The sequence below is a fragment of the Beta vulgaris genome, chromosome 8 (genome assembly GCF_026745355.1).
Source record: "Beta vulgaris subsp. vulgaris cultivar EL10 chromosome 8, EL10.2, whole genome shotgun sequence".
Taxonomy (NCBI): domain Eukaryota; kingdom Viridiplantae; phylum Streptophyta; class Magnoliopsida; order Caryophyllales; family Amaranthaceae; genus Beta; species Beta vulgaris.
Window position 1 is genome coordinate 5,674,163 of NC_079209.1, and position 26,380 is coordinate 5,700,542.

General features: G+C 36.7%; 3 protein-coding genes, 1 long non-coding RNA gene and 1 other non-coding gene across 5 annotated transcripts; 1 reads left to right on the forward strand and 4 right to left on the reverse strand.

Moving 5' to 3' along the window:
• Window positions 1-4,155, forward strand: LOC104900775 (hypothetical protein). Its single transcript, XM_010688280.4, has 2 exons — window positions 1-760; window positions 3,689-4,155. The coding sequence occupies exons 1-2, from the start codon at window positions 488-490 to the stop codon at window positions 3,887-3,889; spliced, it is 474 nt and encodes a 157-aa protein (XP_010686582.2). The 5' UTR covers window positions 1-487; the 3' UTR covers window positions 3,890-4,155.
• Window positions 4,156-6,543: 2,388 nt separating this feature from the next.
• On the reverse strand, window positions 6,544-6,629 carry TRNAM-CAU (transfer RNA methionine (anticodon CAU)). The gene is given in 2 exon segments: window positions 6,544-6,579; window positions 6,592-6,629. It is a non-coding gene; the product is annotated as a tRNA-Met (tRNA).
• Window positions 6,630-13,532: 6,903 nt separating this feature from the next.
• Window positions 13,533-14,390, reverse strand: LOC125492926 (uncharacterized). The gene is made up of 2 exons (XM_048635677.1): window positions 14,202-14,390; window positions 13,533-14,093 (listed from the first exon to the last, which is right to left on the reverse strand). Exons 1-2 carry the CDS (start codon window positions 14,388-14,390, stop codon window positions 13,533-13,535), a joined length of 750 nt encoding a protein of 249 aa, XP_048491634.1.
• Window positions 14,391-14,611: 221 nt separating this feature from the next.
• Window positions 14,612-16,685, reverse strand: LOC130589781 (uncharacterized). Its single transcript, XR_008967426.1, has 2 exons — window positions 16,286-16,685; window positions 14,612-14,771 (listed from the first exon to the last, which is right to left on the reverse strand). It is a non-coding gene; the product is annotated as an uncharacterized LOC130589781 (long non-coding RNA).
• A 7,787-nt stretch (window positions 16,686-24,472) lies between these two features.
• Window positions 24,473-25,962, reverse strand: LOC104900776 (uncharacterized). Its single transcript, XM_010688281.4, has one exon. It carries the CDS (start codon window positions 25,640-25,642, stop codon window positions 24,713-24,715), a length of 930 nt encoding a protein of 309 aa, XP_010686583.1. The 5' UTR covers window positions 25,643-25,962; the 3' UTR covers window positions 24,473-24,712.
• Window positions 25,963-26,380: the final 418 nt, after the last annotated feature.

Sequence of the window (26,380 nt, forward strand, 5' to 3'; positions counted from 1 at the left end):
ATGCAACAAAGTTGAGGGGGAGTGGGGTGTGCTGAAAGAAAAATATAAAATTCCCTGAACTGCATGAACTTTGCAGACACACAACAAATATTAAAACCATATATTATATGTCTTGATGTCCATCTACTTGTTAAAGAATGGAAAAAGACCAAATGAAGACCATTTAGTGGTCCACATCTCTGTTCCTATTCCCAGGCACCCAACTTTAGCTTAACAGACTTTTCTGAGTTTCTCCTTCCTCTCCTCAAAACCTCACTATACTACATAAAACAAAACAAAAACATCTGAAGCTTTTAACATTTCTCCACTACTATCATCCAAATTCCAAAGTCTCCCTTCAAAATTCCACCCTTATCTTTTTTTTCCATTTTCAACCCTTCTTCTTGCTTCTTTTTTGGGGTTGAAAGAAGCTAAATTTGGGGAGAAAAATAGGTGCAAATTGCATAATTTTTTTGTGTGTGTTAGAATCAAAATTCAAAATTTAGAAATGGGTAAAGGAGAGAATTGGGGATGGCAGCCAAGTGGGTCTCCAACAGTAGATGTGGAGAAATCAGATGTGCATTGGAGTCATTTTGACAGTTCTGTAAATGCAGTTTCATTTGGGTTTGTTGCCACTGCTGTTCTTATCTCAATGTTCCTTGTTATGGCCATTTTTGAGAAGTTTCTCCGCCCATCTCCGCCCCAAATTCCGCCTTCTCGTCGCCGTGATATTGAATCCCAATTGGGTTTTTATCCTAAGCTTGGTTACTCTTCTCCCAAGGTCAGTCTTTTCACCTTTTTTGACCCAAGTCTTTTAACAGTTACATCTTTTTTTAATTACTTAATGAACTTAGGTTCTTTGGTGTTAGAGAGCCGACTAAGCGCACTAATGTAGACGTTTTTTGTTTTCTACACGACTTTACCAACTAAGCTAGATTACTCGAACTTAGTTTTTTTTTATGTAGGCGAGGTTTCTACAGACTTTACCAACTACGCTAGATTACTGGATGAACTTAGTGTTGTGCTCAGAACTCAGGAGTGTGTTTTACTCAATTGGTGCACCTTTTTTTCTTTAAAGAAAAAAAAGATTCAATATTGGAAAAAGTAATACATGTGTTTGTTGTAAAAGTTCTTTTCTTGAATTTGGTAAGTTCCCTTTAATTATGGGAAATGTTTGCATCTGCTTTACCCCCATTCTGCAATTGGTTTTTACTGTTTGAGTAATTCTGTTAACTTTATAGCAGGAAAGCAGCCTTCCTGTATGCGTGTGAAGGTGACTCTTTCATTATAGTATGCTTTCATCTTTTAGCCTTCAGAAAAGCTCTTTCAGTTTGGTTATTAAATGGGAAAACTTCATAAACTACATTACATAGATCTGTCACACTTTTGGAAATTACTAAGTTTCTGAATTTTTTTTCTGTACATATATTTTTCTTTCATTTTGAGTTACTGTAGCTCAGATTTTAATAATTTCCTGCATAAAGTTTGGTAGAAAACCTCCTAATATAAGAAAAAGTGGAGTATAATATCTAATTATTTGCATAATTAAGTGTTGATAAATTAAGTGATTGTATTCTTGGCCTCTTAGATTGATTAGAGCTCATTCATGAAATTTATTTTTTCAATTCCATAATCATGCAGGGGGGCTCTTTTCATGTGCACACAGGCACACAGTCACAAGGATAACACAGTAGTACAGTAGTAATTTTATGTAGAGTAATGATTGCTTTCTAAAGATGGGGAAAGAAACAGATGGAAAGAAGAAAGTGATGATTCAATTTCTGTGGACATCATTTTCACTTGGTCCATCACATACTAAAACAGACACTCTCATCCATAAATGTTTTTGGCCAATGTTCTGAAATGAATTCCTAGATGCATAGCTGAAAGTATTTGAAGCATTTTTTCTTTTTCTGGTTTAGGCTTTGAAGCCTGGTGCTAGCTGTATGTGTGCAATAATATGATAATAATGCAGCTCAGCCTTGATTGGGAGTTTTGGCACAAGATATGTAGTGTTTTTAGTTTATTCTCGACTCCGTAACTGTTTGCTTCATTTGCTAACTTTTGCGATAGTCGAAATACATATTTGACCATCAATATCTTTGATTACATATTGATTTGAAAATACACTTTAGCACATGAACTTTGAATCCGAAGTAGACCAAACAATAAGGGACAAAGGAATTACATATTACCTAATAGTATGTATAATAGATTGAGATAGCAATTATATATAAACTTACTATTGCAAAAAAAAAAACAACTTTATATTCCCGCTAGATGTAAACAATGATTCATTTGGATTCCAGATCATGAACACAAACAATTATGTAATGGTATGTCTCTAGTGGGTTTATTACTCACTTTGTAGATGTAACATTGTTTGCTTGCAAAAGAATAGTAGCAATGTTGCATGGAACCGTGCAATTATGGAACATAGTCTCTTGGAATTGGCAATGCTATATTGTCAAAATCCCCACATGTGGTGAATTGAGTTTGTCTTTTGGATTTTGCTGGGTGTTAATAAAATCAATGGCTCAACCAACCTCTTGTCTGGTGGATGTTTAGGTTGCAAGCAGCCCAAGGGCCATGGTATTACTAATGGTCTAATGCTTACGAATTAAGGCGTAAGTCTCCTTATACGGCAGAGTTATGGCCCATGAATAACCTGATGCATATAGTATGATGTCCCACATGACCTATGTCTTCATAATTTTTGCAATTAATTCCTTTTCTTCATGGACAAGCCTTCTTGTCTTCTTTTGAGCTTTTTTATTTATTGTTAATGTAAGCCCATCTTGAAGAGCAAATCATTGTCTTCATTCTTGTCTGCTATGTCTCACTCACTGTCTTGTTTATAAATTTGACTTCGAGATTCATCTTCATTCTTGTTAAGCAAGTTAACAAACACTGCCTTTTAGAGGTATAAAATGTAATATAAAATTTGTAGTAGTTTGGCATCTTGTTGCTGTAAATTACTGCAATTAACTTGCACAGATTAGGAATTGTTTGTAGTGCTCTTTTCTCTTTTGACCTTTAATTATTTTCCATTGAGAAGCTTACATTGTTTATTTAAGTTCACTATAGAACTCATACTTGTTGGAGGGAGATGTAATATGCCAAAGCAATGCCCTTGAATCTTAAATTGACTACTTTGTACATTTACTATATCCCTGTTCTGACTCTTTGATTTCCCCTGGCATAATTGCGTCAATCCCACCGTCATTCTTTGTAGAAATGTGAATACTTGGGTATATGTCTACTTGATATAATAGAATGGACTGAGAAATACATTTTCAAAGGTTTCTTAAGCTATGTGCATTTTGTGCTCCCACTGTTAACTTACAGGGTTGTGTAATTACCTATCTGGACTTTTTTGTAAGAGTCGTCTGAATCTTCTTGCATTGAAATCATGCTTATGCTACTATATGATTATCTAATATCGTGTTCAAGTCCTTCATACTCTTATCTAGGATGTAGGACCAATAGAAGAAGGATACCTACAAACGTGGTTTATTAAGTAAGAAATCAAATCTTGGATTTATGTACGAAGATACTACAAACTTCGGGTTTAAGATATCATTTATTTCTTCTTCCTTGTGGCTTTGTTGTCATCATCCCTGCAAAAATTTGTTCTGTGTCAGACTGAGACAGAGTATATAAGTTCAATATATCTATGTATCTAAACTATTTGGTTTGTTTTCATCAGATGACAGTATACTGTCACGAGCTTCCGGTGTTGATGCCTGGAGAAGATACTCCAACCTACATTGCTCACCCACTTCCTCTTCCATGTCCAGCTGACCGCATCCAGTGGCCACCCTGTAAGTTCAAATTACCTCCAAATGCCCCTCAAAGTTCAAGCAGAAGTACCCAGCAATCTATTGTAAGAAATTCAAACTTAAGATAGAAAACAAACTGATGCGATTTTCTTTCTAGAAAGAAATTTTTTTAGCTCAAATATGGAGCTTGGCTTCTTCATTTGAGTTGTTTACTACTTGTACATAGAACAACTAGCTCCTTCTGGCAGATCGCCCTTTTGATTTGAGAGAATGAAGCTAGTACTTTAAGAAAGATTTCTATGGTTAACTGGTACGATACCTGAGTTCGTAGAAATGAATCATGTAAGTGGAAATCAGATTGAAATCACCAGTTATATAAAGATTGATTATGTAAGTGATAAGTCACAAACAGGTTAAACTCTAAGGTTTCGGATATGATCAATATCTTGTTTAACCAGTTACGATTATTGACAGTTTTACATGCTTCATCTTTCAACGGAAATTATACTACCCTGGACAGGTATAGCAGAACCACTTAACTTCTAAACAGCTTTAAGCTTTCAAGACTTATAAGTATTTACTCAAACCACATTATCTCAAAACACAGATGGAATCTTTACTATATGAATGTACTTCGTATATCTATGGTAAGGCAATCCTATCTTTGAACATATATTTCTCTGTAAAAATCTATCGCCATTGGCCCATTTATTGCCAATTTACAGGTACGTCATCGAATGGTAATGGAAATTTATGAAGAAAAAATACGGGAGCTAGACAGGTGGTGTGTACTTTGAAATATAACTTTCCTTACAAAAATATATGAGCTTATTATCATTACCGTCGTATACTCATATCTATCAAATAAGTATTTGTTGCAGTTGAACAATAAATATTTTGATATTTCATGAAAAAATTAATCAAGTTTATGAGTTTAAATTTGCTCTTATTAATTTAAGAAAATCAATCAGATATAATCTTTTATATACAAGTGTTTGCAAGAAACAATTTTTTGTTTTTAAATCTGGCAAAAGAAGACCTTATAGTATTTTTTTTTCGAGGAATAACTTTGACCAATTTTCGATGTTGATCAAGTATTTTCCGACATTGACTAATTGAAACCAAACCTTTGCAGGCAGATGGCCCGCGCTTCTTATGTTTGAATCCCATTTCCCTTCATTGACCAAGTATTTTTCGGTGTTGACTGACTTGACTCCATCATCATATGTTAGGATGATGGAGAAAAATGAGGTTGAAACATAGAAGATTTAGGTCATGTGTCGTGCGTATATTTGGTTTTAATGAGTTAATACTGAAAAATACTTGGTAAACGCTAGGAACTGGGTCAAAGACTTAAGATTGTTCCTCGCAACAAAAAAAAATTAAGAATTTAAAGTCTTTTTTATCCTTTTTCTAAAAAGGTTATTGCCAGTAAAAAATTGTATTGAAAAGGTATTTATAACAGATTTTCCATTGACTCCCACAGTCCCACTAAGAAATTTAATGCAATAAGTTGTGATATGAAAATTTGGATGCATCCGAGCATCCCTATATAAGAAGAGTTTCCTTTATGCAGATATGAAATGTCGGAGTGGCTAGTTTGTCACCTAACATAATCTTATATGAGGATGGGGACTGGATTTACAAATGAAATACATGGACTAGAGTATTCTTCTCAATGGCAATTAATACTCATGTTTCTTTGTCTTACTATACTACACTTTTTAATTATGTGACCTAACTTCTTACATCAAGGTGTATCAATTAACTTTTCAATTATTGAAAATGATCGCAATCCATATATACCATTTTTACAACCTAACCATCTCGAACTTGGCCTCGATCCTGATATAGCCCGAAAGGTGAACCAGATGCAAATAACAAACACGTCAAGGCTTATGGTAATTCATCATTTTTTAAATAATAATAACAATAATAATAATAAAAAGGGGCACTTAAATCACTATTTACTCGGTTGATCAACAATTATTTTGGTAAAGCATTTGTTTGCTATTAGCATGTTGTCAAATTACTTCCCCTATAAAATGTATCAATCATTCAATTGTCAGTTGCTTTTTGTAAAAAGATTAACCAACCTCAATTAGAATTTAATATAGACTCCAACGATTAATAGATTTAATAATACCTTTCTTTAAAATTGTTAAAGATGATTGATTGGATTACATAACTAGCTTTTACTTAATACACAATTACACTATCTTTTCGGGTGTTTTTTTTAGAGGGATAGGAAAATAAAAATTGGAATAATAGAGGAGAGATAGAAGAAACAACAAGTCTGCTACACGTCTGGTCGCACGAATCACGATTAACAATCATGTGGGCGCGTACGTGAAAGACAAAATAACTATATTAAGATAAGTAACTCATTAAAATGATATAATAATTATCCTATAATTGTAGATATTCCTTATATAAAACTTAGGGTAGAAGAAATGTAATGTTTGTTTAAGGAAAAGGTGGAAGTGATTATAAAAATAGTTTTAAAAACCACTCTTAGTTAAACCCTTCAAAGTGACAACACAAGGAGGGAAAATAATAGAAAGGAAAAATAAGATTTACCTAACTAAAAAAAAGAAAAGAGACGAGAAAGTTGGAGTTGGTAAATAGTCAAAGGATGAAATTGTACCCTTAATAAAAAAAAAACAATTTACGCTCTTATTTGGTTTTTTTATATCTTACAGATATTTTGGACCGATATAAAACAAGGAAAACTATCCTCTATATTCCATAAAACACAATTACTATGGTATAAAATCAAAATTGGGGTGAGAGAGGCTCGAACTCTCGACCTCAGGATCACTCAACAAGCTATGAGACCTACGCGCTAGCCAACTGCGCCACCACCCCGACATGTTAGAAACATGATTTAGTACTATTAGAAGATAAAGACAAGATGCTTTATATAAATAGCATCTGGATTGACTGGATATTATTACATATATACGATAGCGTGATAGTGTATAATGCATGTATGTTCATTTGGCTAAGGCACTTGTCCCGGTGTTGTAAATATTTTTTTTTTACAATGAGAAATCATACATTAATGAAAAGAGTAAGTACAGACTAATGCTAATACAATCAAACTAAATTTACAAGAGCTTTATGAGCTCGTACATTCCATCTAAAACAAAAATAAGTAAAAACGATAAAAAGTTGCTTAGACGGGGGACTGGTCAGTACTTGACTGCTTGTGATGGACTGATGGTGGATTCAACTGCGGAAGGCTGATGGAAGTGGTAGAAGAAGCAAGCGGATGATGTTCACGATCCAGACAACGAATAGCCAACGGCGAGCATCACGTCTCGCCGCATGAGCAATCCTAACAATCTACTATCGCGTGGGATTCTGGGCACATGATATTTTGGCTAGTCACATTCTGTTGTGACTCATTACTCTCGCTCGATGAGTGGGCGTGCTGAGAAGCCTTATATACAACTGGAGTGCCGCCATCAGATTTGAATTTGTCAAGGCAAGGACCATTAAAATCAATGCCAGGCTAGAAAGAGAGCCAAACAAGTTGTGCTCTAGAACACACCTTCGGTTTGCAAAATCAAACAACATACGTCCCAACCATGAAAAACTTTTATCGCCCCGTCCATGCTCACAAACTTCTTGAGTCACCTTTTCCCTCAGCACATATTCAAAAAAAAAACTACATATTCTACTATTACAACCTTGAACCACCAATTATGATCCAATTGACAAACACTTGTCCATGGCCACAACCAATCACGGAGAACATCTTTAGCAACTCAAAAAAAACGCACTTATATTATTCGGAGATTTAACACGTATTTTTAAAAAAAACCAAACATACTAATATCAAACATGACTAGTTGGAGAGCCCAACAACCAGGGGGAGGGGAAGCCCGACACCAACAGGGGGAGGGAAAAGGGGAGCCCGACACAAAAACATGGGAGGGGGAGGGAAGGGGGATCCTGACACAAACATGGGAAGGGGAGGGAACATGTGGACTGGCACACGAGAAAGCGGTGAACACCGAGAAAGGGAAAGTGACAAACACCGAAGAAGGGGAAAGGAGACCGACGCGACAACAGGGGATGGGAAGGAATACGACGCAATCACCAGAGGAAGGAAGGGGGGAAAACCGACCAGCAGACGTGAAGTAGCGAACACGACACAACTAAACAGGACCAGATGTAGGCTCGCTTTCGACCCCGCGGCCACCAATGAGCCTGCGGGGCGACGGGATGAGTTAGGGTTTGGTTGGGGGCAGAGAGAGTTTCAGAAGAAATATTATAAATCCTTCAAAACTACAGTATCCCTATATCCTAGCGTTGTAATAGGACAAATAAAAATAATTCAGTTCATAGAGAAGGGAAGATTATCTATCTATACAAATATATTAAAAGGCGTGCATAAACAAGAAACTGTGCCACGTGGCGCTCTCCCTAGGGAGTTTTAGTTCACGTAATCCATGTCAATAAAAAAAATTTAGAAATTGCGTAGTATAGGGTTTGATCCCGAGACCTCAAGTACATATACTAAAGTCTTAACCACTAGGCCAAGTTGTATTTAGTGTTACTATCATAAAGTGTTATATTAATAAATGAAGTTTTTTCTTACCCGGGGCATAGCCCGAGCCTAATAACTAGTTATAGTTTATAAGTAGCGTCCATCAAAAATAAGTGCCATAAAATAAATTCAGTAACATTCCCTCGGTTTGTTAATAAGCTTTACATTCATGTTTTCTATAGTCTCCAAGACACATCTTTGATCACCCATAGCTTTAAATATGAATTGTTAAAAATATAGAAATTTGACATTTTAGTGTGTATGCATTGAGACAAATCCAATAAGATTACACATGACTATATTTCTTATCATATATTGATGAGAATCTATAGCCAATGCAAAGGTTACAAAGTTTGCCTTTAGATATAAGAAATGGAAAGCCTTACAAGAAACACACATTCTTGGAAAAGGCGGTATCACGTTAGTCTTAACGTGAGACCTTCCCAAATACAAGAGATATTTGTTTTTCAAAAACGAACCGCGTCGCACAAATTCTCACGATAATATTTTTGGTGAATTAGTTAATAATTTTGGCGAATTAGTTAAGCATTTTAGGATAGTTTAGAGTTGTAGCTATATGTAGACTTACAGTATTTTTTTAGTTAACATATCCAATACATTAGTTGGTGTTGTTCTATAATTAGTTCAGATCTATTGAGTATTATTTAGTTTTCAATATAAATGGAAAAAAAAAATATAAATCTAAAATGTCAAATACAAAAGACGACCTGAAAATAGAACTTAAAACAACCTAACATTTGGAGTAATTGTATCAATTTCAGTTTGGTTCTTGAATTTTTTTTGCAAATCTAGTCCACCTTTTGCACATGTACGTATGTACGTACTGTTGTGATTGAACAAATAAGATGCCTTATAATCTGTTTTTTATGATATAACTAATATATTTCATTGCTTAAATAATATATTTCACCACTTAACTAATATACTTCAGCACTTAACTAAGTCGTTTAGAGGCAATTTAAGGCTAGCATAACTAAGAGGTAAAAGCGCTTAACTAATTCCGGTGTTGTTTGATGCACGCACGTGATGTAAGTTTAAAATCGACTGGTCTCATGTTAATACTAACGTGAAACCGTCTCTTCAAGAACAGACTCAATAAGAAAATAAAGGAGTGATAAAGATAAGACATGGCTTGAAGTGGATTAGTTTTATTTTTCACGCATCAAGGCTTTGTTCCTTTCACTTAAACAAATAGCTCACCTCAACTTATACTATGATCTTAATGGAGTTTATCAATTTGTTAGAATTAATTTAACCTAATCAAACATGAAACATATATGAAACTTATGCGTAACATTTAGTGGCTATATTAAACAATTTTATGGACTAGAACTTGTTTTTATTTTGTTTTCTTATTAACTTTTCCCCTTTCTTTTAAGTTGTGAATAATATAAGTATAGATTCAGCAAAATATAATAAGAGAAGCCACCAAAATGGTTGGTGAATATAGGGTCCAGTATGCATACAAGATAGTATTGCTGTTAAATATTATTAGCTTGATTAGAAAAATAGGCTTCAACTAGTAGTTGTGGAGTAATGTGCACTAAACTGGAGATAAGAGGAAAGAGTTTGATAGGGTTAAGGGATTAATGAGAAAGGAAAATAGGATGGTCTCGTCACATGAGGAAGGGACGGAACAAAGTCAGTGTCGGAAAATTGACTTTTTGGCCGTAAAATATTGAGGTGGTCTAAAGTAACAAAAGAAGAACTATAAATTTATAATAGGTCTTTTTCAACAAATTTTTTTAATAGGTCTTTCCCAACAAAAAGTTATATACTACCTCTGTTTTTATTTAGTTGCAACAATTTCTACTTTTAGGTGTTTTTTATTAGTTGCAACATTTCCCTTTTTAGGAAAGCTTTTTGGGATAATTTGACTATATTACCCTTACTTCACCTACTCTCCCCATTTTAATTACAGTACTAGTAGCAGGGGCAAGTGGGTCAATTATACTCTATTTTCTCATTTCATAAAGTTTGTGCAAAAAGGTGAATGTTGCAACTAAATAAAAACAGAGGTAGTACTTATTAAGGAAAAATTGACAATAGAGGTCTGAACTTTGGGTGATAATTTTTAAAAGGTCTGAACTATTGATTAACCTGTGTAGGTCCCAACTTTATGGGGTCTTAACTTTTAGCGGGCCTCGACGACTTAAAACTGAAGATTTTTTTAAAAATCTCACCTAGTTCCTACATCCCTCCCTCAATTAACCCTTCTGATGTGACTCAAGTTTTACAGGTGATGACCTACTAAGCCAGTTTTAAGTCACTAAAGCCCGCTAAAAGTTAAGACCCCCCTAAAGTTGGGACCTACACAGGTTAATCAATAGTTCAGACCTTTTAAAAATTATCACTCAAAGTTCAGACCTCTATTGTCAATTTTTCCTAAACAAAAATATGTGCTTTAAAAGGTAGATTAAGACGTTATGTTTTTTCTTTTAAATTATAGGATGATATTACATCTTGAATTGTACTTCCTGCGTTCCATAATATAGTGTTTGTTTCTTTTTACATGGTCTCCAAATAAACACTTGATCTTCAATATCTTCAATTTCTTATTAATAAAAAATATAAAAATTTAGTATTATGAAACTATACATTGAAGCGAATCTAACAAGATCCCACATGAATATGTTTTCTAATATATACAAATGAGAATATTTAGTCAAAAATTTAAATTTAACTTGAAGAGATGGGATGGACGGAGTAGCTTGAAATTATATCAGAGAGGAGCATTTTTTTGTTGAAAAGCGAGAATTACATAAAATCTAATATAATGTTATAATAGTAGTTATTGCAATCCAAGATCATTAGGAGGGAATAGTGAAATTCGTGACTACATTCATGCTATCAGTTAGTCATCTTGCTTCCTTTGCAAGCTTGTCAGTTGGTTCTTCTCCTATGGGAGGTGAATAATTCCAAGTGTGGAATGCCTTGCATAGCTCCCTGCACAAAACAACAATATCTCTATTATATAAGGGAAGGGGGAGTAATGGTGTCCTCTTTTGAAATGCCTATTTTGCCCCCCTTCCCATTCTAAATTACAATTTCACTTACAAATCAAATGGGGCTTCAAACAAAAATACCAAAAATATAATTATAACAATCACTCACAAGTCAACTAAAATCATAAAATTGCATAATTTACGTTATGCAAATCACTAAAATGAGAAAACTTTATAAAAACTTAAAAATTCACTTACAAACTACAACCTATGAAAAAATTGACTTGAAATCAAAGTGTCCACTTTCTTTACAATTTATGGAGTACTGTACTTAATTCAAAAATCAACTAAAAAATTATAATATTAGAAATCATACACAAATTTAATAAAATTTCTATTTTGTTCTTAGAATTTAACTTTGAAAAGTAAAACAAAAAACAAAAAGAATGGTGAGAGACTTAAGTGACAGAAACTAAACCAATCAAATTTTGCAACTAATAAAAACAATTATTCTTTGTATGTCTAATGTTCAAATTTTGACTCTTATGTCGAAGAAAATTGAGTTTCTGTTTCGAAAAAAATTCAAACACGCATCGCGTGCAAAAAATTCTAGTTTGTACTATTGGAGAGGAGTGAGGGAGCTATGTCCTTGAATTTTCCATTTATGTAGTCTAAGACCGAAGACTTAATTATTGTGATTTGTGACACCACGTCCAATCATATCTGGGCTTAATGTTACGGAAGTAGCCCACATAATTGGGCTTTTCATATATTGAGTTAAAATTGTCATTGGTAGCTTCTTAGCCTTTTTATATAAAGAAAATCTAACTTAAATTAGGATTTAGATGTACTAGTTGTTGTGGCCTTGTGGGTACAAAACTAGATGTCAGCAAACCAGCCCGGGAATCAAGCCTGACATGGCCCACATTTAAAATGTGAGAATATCAACAAAAGAACACGAAAGCTCGCCAGAGGATATCTTTTTGGTTCATAAATGACAACAAAGTATGGCAAAATCATATCCTGACATGCTCAGCCTCAGCCAAAACCAAAATGAAAAACAAAAAAAAAAGAACCTATATTATATTGGATTGTTGCATGCACATGAGAAACGTATCGGGTAACGATGACAAACTACTCGATCTCGACTCAATCAAAACTTGGTCAAAGCTCCACTCGGGATGTGAGTGAGTATCATTAAAAAGCAAAATCCCTTAATCTAACAAATTATCTACCTTAGTAGTGCTTTTTTTTTTTTTTTTTTTTGAGGGGAAAGAGAAGTGCATTAATCAATGGGACAAGGTGTCCATAAGTACATAAGGTGTAACAATATTAGGACAGTGACGCTCCCAACATTGCTCAACACCAAAAGGCACTACTCTAGCAAGGTTATGGGCAATAGTATTCTCATCCCTTTTAACATGAGAAAAGAAACAGAAGAAAAACCATTACACAGAGAAAGAATGTCCCCAAGTATTGCATCCAAATCAGAGAAAAAGATTGCTGCTTTTGTTAATCCTTTCGTGGCTACTAGGGAGTCAGACTCGAAGATCACATCACCATACCCATGAGCTTTGGCTAAGCGGGTTGCCATATAAATGGCCTTACATTCAGCTACCTCGGGAGGCCAGTAGGCGCGCACACGTCTAGATGCAGCAAAGCACACCTTACCTTCCGAGTCACGGGCTACCACTCCAAGTCCCACCCAACCTTCATCCGCCAGACTTGCATCCGTGTTCAAGCACGCCACAGAAAATGGCGTACCTTAGGCGACACATTTAAGCTCCATAAAATATTCCACACTCTATGAAAATCATCCAGGTTCCCCCTTTTCCCAACATATAAGCAGTTTTTACCGAATAAGTGTCGTCCTTAGAGTACGCCCAAGTTAATTCGTCCTGTAGACATATACTGCTTAAAGGGATAGCCATAATACAATGTTGGTCACGTTCATTGAAATGGCTCTCAATAAAATCCACATTCCACTCCTTCCGTTCAAAATCCATCAAATCTCCCACCACTTCTAGTCCCTCCACTCGAGCACTCTTAATGAATCTACCTTCTTCATCCCCACCCATGGTGCACTCCATATATCAATTTTTGTACCATCTCCCACCCTCCAAATCAAACCCTCCAATACCAAACTCTTCACGCTCCAAATACTTCGCCACGAGTAACTATGTGAATAACCTAACCGTGCTCGACAAACATCACCATGAGGATAGTACTTGGCACTCATTACCCTACTCAAAAGAGAATTTTTATAATGCAGTAACCTCCAAACTTGTTTACCCAACAGAGCATCATTAAAGACCGCAAGATCCTTAAATCCCATACCCCCATACACTTGGGTTTGCACATTTTCTCCCAACTTAGCCAATGCATTTTCCGTTCATCCCCACTTCCTCCCCACCAGAATCGAGCCATAGTAGAGTGAATTTCTTGTATAACAGCGACAGGGAGCTTGTAAACACCCATCAAATATGTAGGCAATGTTTGGATAACAGCCTTGATAAGAACTTCTTTCCCAGCTCGTGACAACAACTTTTCGTTCCAACCCCTCAACTTCTTCCACATTCTATCTAAGAGTTCCCGGAACAACACTTTCTTTGATCTCCCGCCAATAGATGGAATACCAAGATACTTCTGGTGTCGGTCAACTTGCCTCATTTGGAGAAGATTAATCAATTCTTCTTTTTTCTCACAGCTTACACCACTACTAAAGGATACTTCCGACTTTTCGTAATTAATTTTCTGCCTGGATGCTGCTTCATATTTGTTGAGTATATCAACTATTGTCAAACATTCCTGTCGGGTAGCCCTGGTAAAGAGAAGGCTGTCATCTGCAAAAAGAAGGTGAGAGATTTCTGGACCATTTCAGCTTGTTTTCGCACCATGAATTTCTTTCGTAGCTACCTTTTGTTGGATCATCTGAGAAAAGGCATCAGCAACCAAGATAAACAAAAACGGAGATAGAGGATCACCCTGGCGCAATCCTCTAGAGGGAGTTACAGAACCACATACTCTTTCGTTAATAATGAAGGAGTACGAAACAGTAGCAACACAGCTCATCACCAGATTAACCCATATTCCATCAAAACCCATTGCCAGCAGGAGCTTCCTGAGAAAACCCCACTCTACTCTATCGTTGTAACGCCCCGACCTCTAAACATCATTTTTAAGTTAATTAATCAATTATTGGCAGCGGAACTTAGATGGTCGGTGCGCTACTGCCGTATTTTCCGTTCGAGAAAATACAAGGCAAACATTCGTTCATATATGACGCTAAACATATTATAATTATTAAAATAAGCATCTTAATCATATTAATATAAATATATAAGCATAGATGATTACGTAGTTATAGTTAAACTAAGTTCGTGTTCTAGTGATCATAGATTTAGATTACATAACCAATATAGTTTTCATAATGTAAAGTAGTTGGCCATCCTCACTTCTACGCCATCCCGTCATCTTCATTAGTACCTAAAACCAAAAGCAACATCGTGAGCCGAAGCTCAGTAACATTCTACCCTAACAACGTAAATTCATTTAAATTCATTTTATTTGCAAACAGGGAGAAGAGAATATAGTAAAACGTATTTCAAATTCGTAATGAAATAATAGCAAAGTAAACAATTATACATAGCATCGTGATACTTCATAAGTTCCCATTATCTTTTCATCTTTTAGCTTGGTAACTGGCGAGTATAGACATGTGATGACCCTCAAGGAGCCCAGCTCCCTTTTTGGGTACACCACCATGTGATGATCCTCAAGGAGCCCAGCTCCCTTTTTGGATACATCACCATGCGGTAATCCTCAAGGAGCCCCGCTCCCTTTTTGGATACACCGCTCGCACCAAAATAGCATGCGGTACCCCTCAAGGAGCCCAGCTCCCTTTTCGGGTGTACGGCGGGTGCGAAGGTACGTGCACGACCATAAAGTAGATAAGCGTAACATTATACTGCCAGAACCTCTTTCACTTTTATTTATCATGTTTCGTTCGTTTAGCATTCATCGGCATAAGCCGTAGATCTTTCATCAATCATACTTGAGCATCAATAACTCATAAGATCATCATTTACGAAAATCATTCAAAGGCAATTTAATCCCACAATCCATACAAGAATCACTTGCAAAATCATTAACATAATTATAAACATCATTTCATAAACACATTTCGAAGGGGATCGTGGGTGTTAGCAATAGATGTTACCTCGTCGTTCCTGCGTAATAACTTGAGAGCCGGGGGAGGCTGTAATATCCTTTCCGTTTAATCTAACCATGAAATGACGCAACAAAATGTAAATATTCGATTTCTTTTAACAATTGTCCTTTGGTTATTATTTTTACTTTTATTATGGAGTATCATTGGTGATGCTACATTATTCATTATTAGGCTTTTATGATTAACTTTTCCTACGTTACTTTGATTAATAGCATTTACTTGTTATATAATTACACTATAGGTGCCTTATTCAATTTAATACGTAAATTAGCTTCAACAAGTTTTATAATAATTTAAGTTATCGTAGCCCAACTAATTATAACTACTAATATTCATTTATAATTTTCAGATTACAGGAGTAAATGGATAATTACTAAGTGATGTTATTGCTAAGTTTTCTCGTCAATTCGTAATATTATACGTTTATTATCATAAATAGTTGTCGTAAATTTATAATTTAATATACTAACTTAAGTAAGTCTAACAATTTCATATTACAAAAAAATAAGGTGAATCATTAGTGATAATTAACTCAATTAGTTTAATTCTTTTTATTACTTGATTAGAAAAATTAAATAAACATGTAACCTAACTAATTAGTTCATTAAGCCTAATAAATTGATGAGTATTGTAGATTAGTTTTTAGTTGAAATAAAATCAGTTTGTTGGCCCATTAAAGTGAGGGAGTACCATGATGTAATATATTTGGGCTTAATTCATTTAAACAAGAGAATAAAATGAAAACAAGTTGAAAGAGGTATTTTCATACCTCCTGCTCAACTGAGCAGTCACGAAAACAGGGGAGGAAGAGAGGTGGGGCGGTGGACTGAAGCTCCGGCAGCAACGGCACGGCAGCGTGGCTGGGGCGCGGGATTCCGGCGGTTCTGGCGTGGCTCCGCCGGCGCACGAGGAGAGAGAGCGAAACACGAGAGAGAGAGATGGGGCGCGAGAGAAAGAAAGAGAAAGAATGTACGGGCGAGAGGAGAGAGAAGAGACGGTGGTTAGGTGTGGTGGTGGCGCACAAGAGGCGCAGGAATGCGGCGGCGCCGCGGTGGGGCTGCGGTGGCTGACCCGAAACAGAGGAGCAAGTAAAAAAAAACAGAAGCTTTGGGGGAGTTTTGGGTGGCTTTTTCCGGCGAGGTTTAGTGGGTTTTCGCCGAAGACTCAAGTGGTTTTGAGTGAATGTTTGAGGAGATGAACATGGCTATTTATAGCCATAGTTGAGTTTCAATTTCTGCCCAAATGAATTGATGGAATTGAATTATCAAAAATGGGTTATTGGGTGATTTTGGGTTGAGAAATGAATTTTCTATGAATATGAGTTTGATTGAGCAAGGATAATCCATTTTAGAGTTAGAGTTATGGGGGGTTTGAGTATAAAAATCAGATTTTTAGGTGGATTTGAATTGAATTGAAGTTTCTAATTGCAATTGAGTTTGTTTATGTGAAAAAATTCTGTCATGGGTCAAAATCCATTGTCGGGTTGTTTGGGAAGGAAAAATGAAAAATGGGTTGAATGTTGATGAAAACAATTTCTACTGTTTTCTTTTCTTTTCTTTTTTCCTTTTTCTTTTTTTTTTTCTTTTTCTTTTCCTTTTTTTTTTTTATATTTCAAATACTAACAAAGTTGTTCCAATATTATTGGATTAGTAGTGTATCTAATTTGTTAACTACTTTGTTTCCTTACTCTAATTTATTGTTAATGTTTAATCTAACATAACTTTATCATTATTTGTAACTTTAACGATTTAATTATCATTATGTGGTTATAGAGTAACAAAATTTCAATAATAACTTATGATTAAAGGGAAAATTTTAACCACTAATTATTATTATTTAATTTAGGCGAGTTTAAATTTTCGGGATATTACAATCGTAGGCTTTACTCATATCAAGTTTCATCGCAATCAGGCATTTCCTGCTATTATTCCTCTTCTGCATAGTATGAAAGATCTCCAGAGAATTGAGAGAGTTATCCGAAATCATTCTTCCAAGAACAAAAGCACTTTGATTCTCGGTTACGATTGCAGGGAGAAATTGTTTAAGCCTTAGGACAATAGCTTTAGAAGCTATTTTGTATAATACATTACATAAACTGATAGGCCAAAATTCAGAAACAACCATAGGAGATTTAACTTTAGGAATAAGAGCAATATTAGTACAATTAACATCTCCTGGGCAAGAAAAGTTATGTAAAATATTGCTAATATAAGTAAATACCTCATCCCCAATAATATGCCAAAACCTCTGATAAAAAATAGCATGCATCCCATCAGGCCCGGGAGCCTTACAAGGGTGCATCTCACTTAATGCTGCATAGATCTCTGCTTTTGTATATGGGCGAATCAAAATGTCATTATATTCCTGGGTTACCGAAGACCTCACATGCTTTAAAACTTCTTGCAAATTTTCTCCAGATGGCTCCGACGAGGTAAAAATCATATCAAAATAACGACCCACCTCCCTCTCAATGTTCTCTTCCTCCGTTTGCCACACACCGTCGCGATCCTTGACTCCATGAATAAAGTTCCTCTTTTTTCTCTGAGACGCCTTATGATGAAAGTAGGCAGTGTTTCTATCCCCATCCTTTACTTCTGCAACTCTCGAACAAAGGTACCAGTAAGCTTCATTCTTAGCGTGTAAACCATCAAGCTCACCCTCCAAAGCTACACAACGATCACAATTCTCCCTCGAACTCGGCCCCTCTGCGCCTCATGTAGCTTTTTCTCTACTCGAGCAATTTGCTTTTTCAAATTCCCGAAACTCTTCTTACTCCACCCTTGCAAATCTCGTGCCACCGCCCCTAATCTTTCAGTAAGGTGCTCTCCCTCCACTGCGGCCCAAGCTTTCCGCACCACCTCCTCACAAGTCTCGTCTAACAACCACCCAGTCTCAAATCTGAAACCACGATTTCCCCTCACTCGCTCCCCCACACTAACACTTTCTTTTAACACCACCGCAGCATAGGGATGGCAATGGGTCCTGGACCCGACCCAGACCCGCTAGGACCCGACCCATTTATAAGGGTCTGGGTCTAGAAATTTTAGACCCAATGGGTCTGGGTCGGGTCTGGGTCCTGAAGAGCGTGTGTCGGGTCCGGGTCCGGGTCCACATATGCTAGACCCAGACCCGCCCCGCGGACCCATTTACATATTAGAAATTTTTTTTTACCTAAACTCTAAAATTTTATGAGAGACATTAACTTTATAAGTTGTAACATTTTGATATTTTATCAGTTAATTCTTAAAATTTTATTTAGAGAATGCTTTAACCATGGATACAAGAACCTATATATATTAGGGGGAAAATTTTTAATTACATATATTTAAAAATGTGATGAAAACTTAAAACTAAGAAGGACCCATTTAGGACCCAGTAAGGACCCATGGACCCGCTAGACCCAGCGGGTCTGGGTCTGGGTCTGAAAAATCTAGACCCAACGGGTCTGGGGCGGGTCTGGGTCTGTGAAAAATAAACGGGTCTGGGTCTGGGTCCAGGTGGACCCGACCCAGACCCGCCCCATTGCCATCCCTACCGCAGCTTGATCCGAGCTGTATCTTACTGAATGCTAAACGAAAGCCTCCGGAAATAAATCCAACCAATCACGAGATATTATGAATCAGTCAAGTCTCTCTCTGATCCTCGTTTCCGGACTTCGACCCCTCTCCCAAGTATACCACTGCCCCACAAACCGCAGCTCACCCAATCTACAACTCGCCATCACATCGCGAAAACCATCCATAGCCCTCCTGTCTCTATTCGAGCCCTCTTCCTTTTCATCGTAACTCAAAATTTCATTAAAATCACCACCAAAAACAATCGGCCCCTGATACTCCTCACAGAGCTTTTTAATCAATGTCCAGATTTTTTGTTTATTTTCCTCCTCCGGCCACCCGTAGATCCCCACAAATCGCCAAGTTTTTCCACCACTACTAACAACATCGCCACAAATATGGTTCTGAGAGAACGAAACCAAAGTGAAAGAGATAGTCTCCTCCTTCCAAAAAATACACAGACCTCCAGCTCTGCCCACACTCGACACACCATAAGCATTTGAAAACCCCAATCTCTCCTTTTTTTTCCTCCACAATATTTTTTGTAACTTTTGTTTCCGACACAAAAAATATGTCGGGGGTATACGACTCATAAAGTCGCCTCATCTGACGAACTGTCCAAGGGTTACCCATACCCTGACAGTTCCAACATAATATTTTCATAACTCCTGGCGGGATTGGTCACTCCCAACCTCCGCCTCGACAATGTAATTACCACTACCAACAACAGAATATATACTCAACTTTTGTTTTTTAACACCTGAGTCAGCTTGTTCAGTCCCCTCATCAATCATCATATTATCCACTAATTTTCGTTTTTCACCAGACATAACACCATCCGAAATATTGCATGGGTGAGAAAGTAAAGAATTATCAACAGGTGTCACAACACGTTTTTTATATTTAGATTTTTTAAACTTGGTAGCATTACTACCATCTCCAGCAACAAATGAAAAAGGAGATTTTATCTCACCTGAACTTTGAGAAACCAACGAGCCTATTTGAGGCCCAGAATCCACGTCCAAACTGCAAACCTCCAACTGCGCTACTGCCCCTTGGGCCTGCTGCACCACACCCGAAGGTACTGCCACCGTGGCAGCATGTTTATGAGGTTGCACATCACCTTCTTCATTCTGGTTTACAGTACGTACATGAACATCGCATGCGGCCTGCTTGAGTGTCGGCCCTCGGACCTGCTGCAGTACGTCCGTTCGTATCGCCACCGTGGCAGGAGAAGATTGAGGCTGAGCCACCACCTCTTTATTTCCATAAAAATCTAGACATTTAGCCCCACGTAGAAAAATCTTTGCTTCCTCCTCTAGCTTTTGCCTCCCTTTACGTGGCGAAGCTCGAAGCCATGCACCCCATTGTTTTTCTTCCTCTCTTCCTTCATCAGTAACCTTCAAACAATCTCGTTCAATGTGGCCTATAACTCCACAAGCAAAGCAGAACGTGGCCAACCGTTCGTACTTTATTTCAACCAAACTTGTGGTGCCATTCTTCATGGTTATGCGCTGCACTCTTCTAAGAGGTTGAGTCACATCAACTAGGATTTTTAGACGAGCAGATTTATCCCACATAATACCATCAGAATCTAAGTCAAGAACGAACTTCCCCTATACATCCTCCTATCATGCGAATAGAGATGGAAATATCCAGCGGATGATCCGATCACCCGCACTATTAAACGGATGGAAAACCCGGTTTAAACGGATGAGAGGCGGGTGACAGGTTAACGGGTGACGGATTCGGGTCGGATTCGGGTTATATATAAAACTTATTTTCTTATGCAAATTGATGTGGGTTTTATGTTGTTGGGCTATTGGATTTTTTTCTCCCTTCACCCGATAATCACCCGATCCATCCGTTTCACCCGCGGGTGATGGATGGATGGATTTGAGTGAACATGTATGCGGGTGATGGATGGATCGGGTGAAGCGGGTGGATGCGGGTGACGATCCACCCGCCCCGAACCCGATCCATTTCCATCTCTACATGCGAATATGGTTTTCGGTTCGGTTTCGCATTGGTAAGTTGTAAAGACGAAGCCAGAAGGGACAACTCTTCAACACGATATTGGAAGGTTGGGTGTCGTCGTCAATTTCTTGAACATAACCAGGCTCTGGTCGAAGGTCCATGGCCTTCCAGCCAAAACTTTGTCACGATCTCTCTTACACGCAAATTGAACCACAAAAAGATCATTCTCAATCTGACGAAATATCGCACCTCGTGAAATTGCCCATATTTGGTTTAGGGTTCTTTTTAGCGCCTCGAAATTGAATGATCGCACAGTCAAAACTTTGCCCGCCAAAGATGCATCAAGATCGTGCGAATTTCCGTCACATTCGCCACCCTCAAAAACTATTGTACGATCTTCCTCAGCAGTAATACGAAGACTAGAAACCTGAAAAGCAATATCATCAGACATTACGACTGACGAGAATCCCAAGAAGAGATCACAAGGCTCGGAAAATCGAGAAGAAAGAATGGAAACCCAGGACTTTGAGAACCAAACCCTAGCGCAACACTAGAGAGGAGACTGGTATTTTTTTAACCTTTTTCTACCTTAGTAATGCTAACTGCTAATAAAACAAGACATTTGCGAGCTACTCGAGATCGACTTAGTCAAATCTCTACTCGGTCAAAACTCGACTCGAGTGAGCGTGAATCCACTTGAATTCGACTCGAGATTGACTTAAAATGCTAGAGTCGTGTCAAGATACAACATTATCGAACTCGACTCACGTCCTTAACACCCTAGTTGCAATTGATATGGAACATAGAGAGTATTTTTCACTCACCACACGGATGTTTAATTGAAAGGAAGGAAAAATATTTAGTACCACTTTTAATAATCTATTTTATCTCAATTGAATGAACTTTCTTCCTTGCTATTAAATAGTAGTCGATCAATTCATGTGAAAATCATTAGCTTGTAATATGCCATTCATAAGGGCCTTATAATAGACAACACCATGGCAATTATTTTCAATGTCTTCAGTCTCTCATGTATCTCATGAAACGTAAGAGTCATGACAACATACATGACCAAGCCACTTGATTTTCACACAATAAGGAAGAAAATTTAAGTTATTTCAACTCACAACTAATCACAATCGTAAAATGACATTCAATTTAACCACAAGTCCAAAAGTATGTGAAATGGAAGAGTATACAAATCATAATTGACAACATCATATTGTAATATTGTAATACTCTCTTATAAGTAATCTTATAAGATGGTATTAAGAATCTATTTGAGATGTTAAAAAACAACCCTTTTACTCAAAACCTAAAACCACATTCTAAATCAGGATAATGTTCGAAAAAAGAAAATTCTAGACGGTGACCCTATATTTTATATAGTTCTAGATAGCAGAAATTTCCCATTCTTTTTTATACTTCCTCCACTCACATAAATTGCAACACTCCCGATTTTGGCACTATTCACAATCACTCATATAACAAGCTTTTGTTTTCATACTTTCATATGAATGGAAAGATATACCCATGTGAAATCTTGTTGGATTGGTCTCATGTACTCTATTAATATTGAGTAATTTTTACCATAACACAACTAAATATATTAATAGTGTAAATTGTACATTGGTAAGTGAAACTAAAAGTGTTGCAATTAAGCCCATGTTCTTTTGGACCGAGAAAAACTGAACTGCCGAGAGATCCTGAACTGAAATTAAGTCCAAATGAACATAGCTTAAATGATAGCGCGGGGAATAGTAAAATGTGAGGGTAGTAATAATAAAACATTTATTTACTTGCATTACACAATTTACTTTTTACCTACCAATTCCACTTACCCTTTTGACAAGTACTACTATCTCTACCAACCAGGGTACCGAAAAATTGAATGTGATATCACAAGAATTGCATATCTGATATCTGTATCTTTTTACAGTCATGTACCGTTCTGAATTCAATAGCAAAAATGAATGGAGTAGTACAAAAGCGTACATATAAAGCAAGTATGCAGTAGAACATGAAAGGGTCACCCAGATTGGCATAGATTGCGTTCCCATGTAACTAAACTGACATTATAATGTCTTCTTTAATTTACAAGCACTTGCCTACTTTTGGGTAATGACAAGATGTACTCCTTCCAAGTTCCAACCATAACAAACAAAAGCATGTCATAAACTTATAAATATGATGTAAAGTGAATAATTATTAGTAGTGATCTTCTTACCTTTGACTTGAGAATATTATGGAGTACAACTTGTTTGTTAATTAATTAACCGACGATTAAGGTGATTGGGATGTGTAACTGTGATGGTTGTTCTTGTAAATTGTGATCTACATATTCTTTATCTAAACTTTTGTGGCATATACCACTTTTATAGCACTTTTGGCTAATAAAGTTGGAGAATTGCCGAATGTATATTCAATATTGAGGTGGGAGAACTCACTTCGGCTTTTTTTGAAATTATTTGGCTTGAGTTGATTGCATTAGCTAATATTACATTAACTTATTTGATTAGATGATCGTCTTAAATATTTGCATTTTGATCAACACACTAATCAACGTATTGCATCGACATACTTATAACTTATACATACATCTTTGGGAATTCCATTACTAAGGTTATGTTCTTTTGGACTGAATTAATGAAAATTTAGTTTAGTTTAAGAAAATTCAATTTAATTAAGTTTAGTTTAATTAGTTTCTTCTCACAGTTTTCATTCACTTTTAATTCAGTTCAAACAAATTATATTCAGTTCATTTTAGACGAGTTCAGTTCAATTTAGTCCAAAAAAAAAACATAGCCTAACTACCCATGTTTTCCAGATTTTTCATAGTGCAAAATATCAACTTGCTTTACGTACTCAAGCTGTTAGGCGTGCTAATTTTTTAAAATTGATTTGGGTTTTGGGTACATGAGGCTTTTTTTTCTTCTCATTTATAAACTATCCAAAATTCCAAATGATGGAAGGAGTAAAAATGTTGTGATGGATTCACCTAGCTCACACCAAATAATTTGCATATCACATTAATATACCCATTTCTCCTTAATAAGCTTTCTATTTACCATTTACTTTTTTTTGGGTGAAAAGTGAACTTTTTACTGACGTATTTTCTTTTATTGTTCCTATTTAAAAAAAAATTCGTGAGAAAAAATTAATCAAAATAAGAACTTTGAGAACTAGGGGGAGTACTTCTTATTACTACTAGTAGTTAAGATATAATCTTAATGTAAGTGTATTATAAAAAGTGGGGGTTTTTTTTTTCTAATAAGAAAAGAAGTGATTTTTTTGGGTACACATTAAGACAAATCAAGGCAAACACATGTTATCATGTTTATTTTAAACCTTATCAAACTAATAGTATATTGAACTACTACTCTACTAGTACACATCAATGAGTAATTATACCAAAATTAACGAAATTTGGGAAGTTAATTTTGGGAGAGGTATAATAAGATTGAATATTAAACAGTTAGATAACAAGATGAACCCCCTATTGAGATCACATTCTAACACTAATTACTAATTACTAATTACTACTAACATTTACAATTAAAAGTGCAAATAAACATTAGAAGAAAAAACAGAATGAATTAGATGAAGCAAACCAACTACCTAAAATTACCATACTATTTGCATTCTTTGCAAATTGCAATAATAATCTAGAGAAATATGAAGCATTCCAAAGAAACAAGTGGATTTTCAAGTGACTCCTTTGGACCTTCCCACTCATCACTCTCTCTCTTGTCCTCCTCATTATCCACCACCTCCACCTCCTCTTCCTCCATCTTTCTCCCGTTGTCGGGCCCATGTACCATCCTCACCCGGCCCGGCGACGGCCCAGTCCTCCTAGCCGACGGGCTCCGGCCCACATTGGCCCGCATTCCCGGGGACTGTGATCTCCGGCCCGAATTATCCCCCACTAGCTCCTTCCGGGTCCCACCTGAGCCCGGATACCGCCTACGTGGCGGCGAGGGCTCGGGCCTTCTTCTTGCTGGCGATCTCCCTTGATTCTTATTATACTGTTGTTGTTGCTGTTGTTGGTGGTGGTGTTGCTGGTGTTGCTGATTTTGGTGTTGTTGGAAATGATTTAAATGACCATTGTACCCTTGAGATCTATACACTCGTTGACGAATCTCACCACTGCTAGTAGTACTATTAGCAACGGTCGACTCTCTATTATTATTATTATTATTTGAATATATGAACTCATCTTCTTTGAGGGTATTTGTGGAAATACTCTCACTGACGCTACACATTTCCGACACTTCAGAGATCTCTTCTGGAGTAGTAGTACATGGGTCCGGGTACCCGAACACCTTTTTAGTAGGGGTAGTGAGAAGGAGGAGCTTGGGCTTTGTTGTATCATCATCCACATCTACAAGGCCCACTCGAGCTGGACTTTCGGGCCTGGACCTGGGCCTGGGCTTGGGCTTTGGGGTTTCAGAGAGGACTTCTTTGACAGCTTCTTCTTCAGCTCTTGGAGGGGATTTGGAAACAGTGGGGTGGTGGTAATCATGTGGGTGGTGGTGGTTGTTCTGATGATGTTTTGGGATGTGTTTGTTTTCATGGGTACTAAGACAACAACCCATTTTTAGTTTAGAAAAGAAAAGGGGGTCAAATGGGGAGATTGTTGTAGATGTCGTATGACGATTTATTAATGATAATTTAATTCTTGTGTTCCTCAGCTGATAGAGGGGAATTTGTGGGTTTGCTGCATTGTATTGTTTGGTTTAGTGAGTGGAGATCAATGGAGAAGTGAAAGTATGAGAGGAAACCTTGAAAGAGGAGAAGGGTCAAAGGTTAAGAAGGGTTTATTTATTGGGAAATCTGTCAAGCAAAAGCTCATCAAAAGGTGTTTTTAGACTTTTAAGAAAGAGAGGAGAGAGAGAGGGGGAGAGGGACCAATCTTTTAAAGTCTGTAGGACCTATACTGCCTTCCCTATGAACCTGTGCCTTTTGCCAAGTTAACCCACAACGCCACAAGTTAAGAGTTCGATCTTACTCTAAGATTTTGTCATAAACTGAACTTTTATACATTGCTCCATTATTATTTAAAATTATTTCAAAAAAATTGAAATTACATTTATAATCTTTTTTTTTACGATAATGTTATATATAACTTTTAGGGCTACATATAAGCATTAAATTCTTGTCTTAAAATAGAAACATGTTATGTATACCATTTTTTTATTATTATTCTTAAATCACCACCACCACTCACCTCCTGCTAGCTGTCACCACCACCACTCACCTTCTGCTAGTTGTTGCCACCACCACCCACCCACCTCACTCTACCACCCTCACCTTCATTGAAATCACCCCTCATT

What these genes read in the sequence shown, in the direction of transcription:
- LOC104900775 (XM_010688280.4), top strand. Translation starts at nt 488, where the DNA reads ATGGGTAAAGGAGAGAATTGGGGATGGCAGCCAAGTGGGTCTCCAACA. An exon ending in TTGGTTACTCTTCTCCCAAG is followed by an intron (nt 761 to 3,688) that starts GTCAGTCTTTTC and finishes TGTTTTCATCAG; the next exon opens with ATGACAGTATACTGTCACGA.
- LOC104900776 (XM_010688281.4), bottom strand. Translation starts at nt 25,642, where the DNA reads ATGGGTTGTTGTCTTAGTACCCATGAAAACAAACACATCCCAAAACAT.
- LOC125492926 (XM_048635677.1), bottom strand. Translation starts at nt 14,390, where the DNA reads ATGGGTTTTGATGGAATATGGGTTAATCTGGTGATGAGCTGTGTTGCT. An exon ending in CTCAGATGATCCAACAAAAG is followed by an intron (nt 14,094 to 14,201) that starts GTAGCTACGAAA and finishes GCTACCCGACAG; the next exon opens with GAATGTTTGACAATAGTTGA.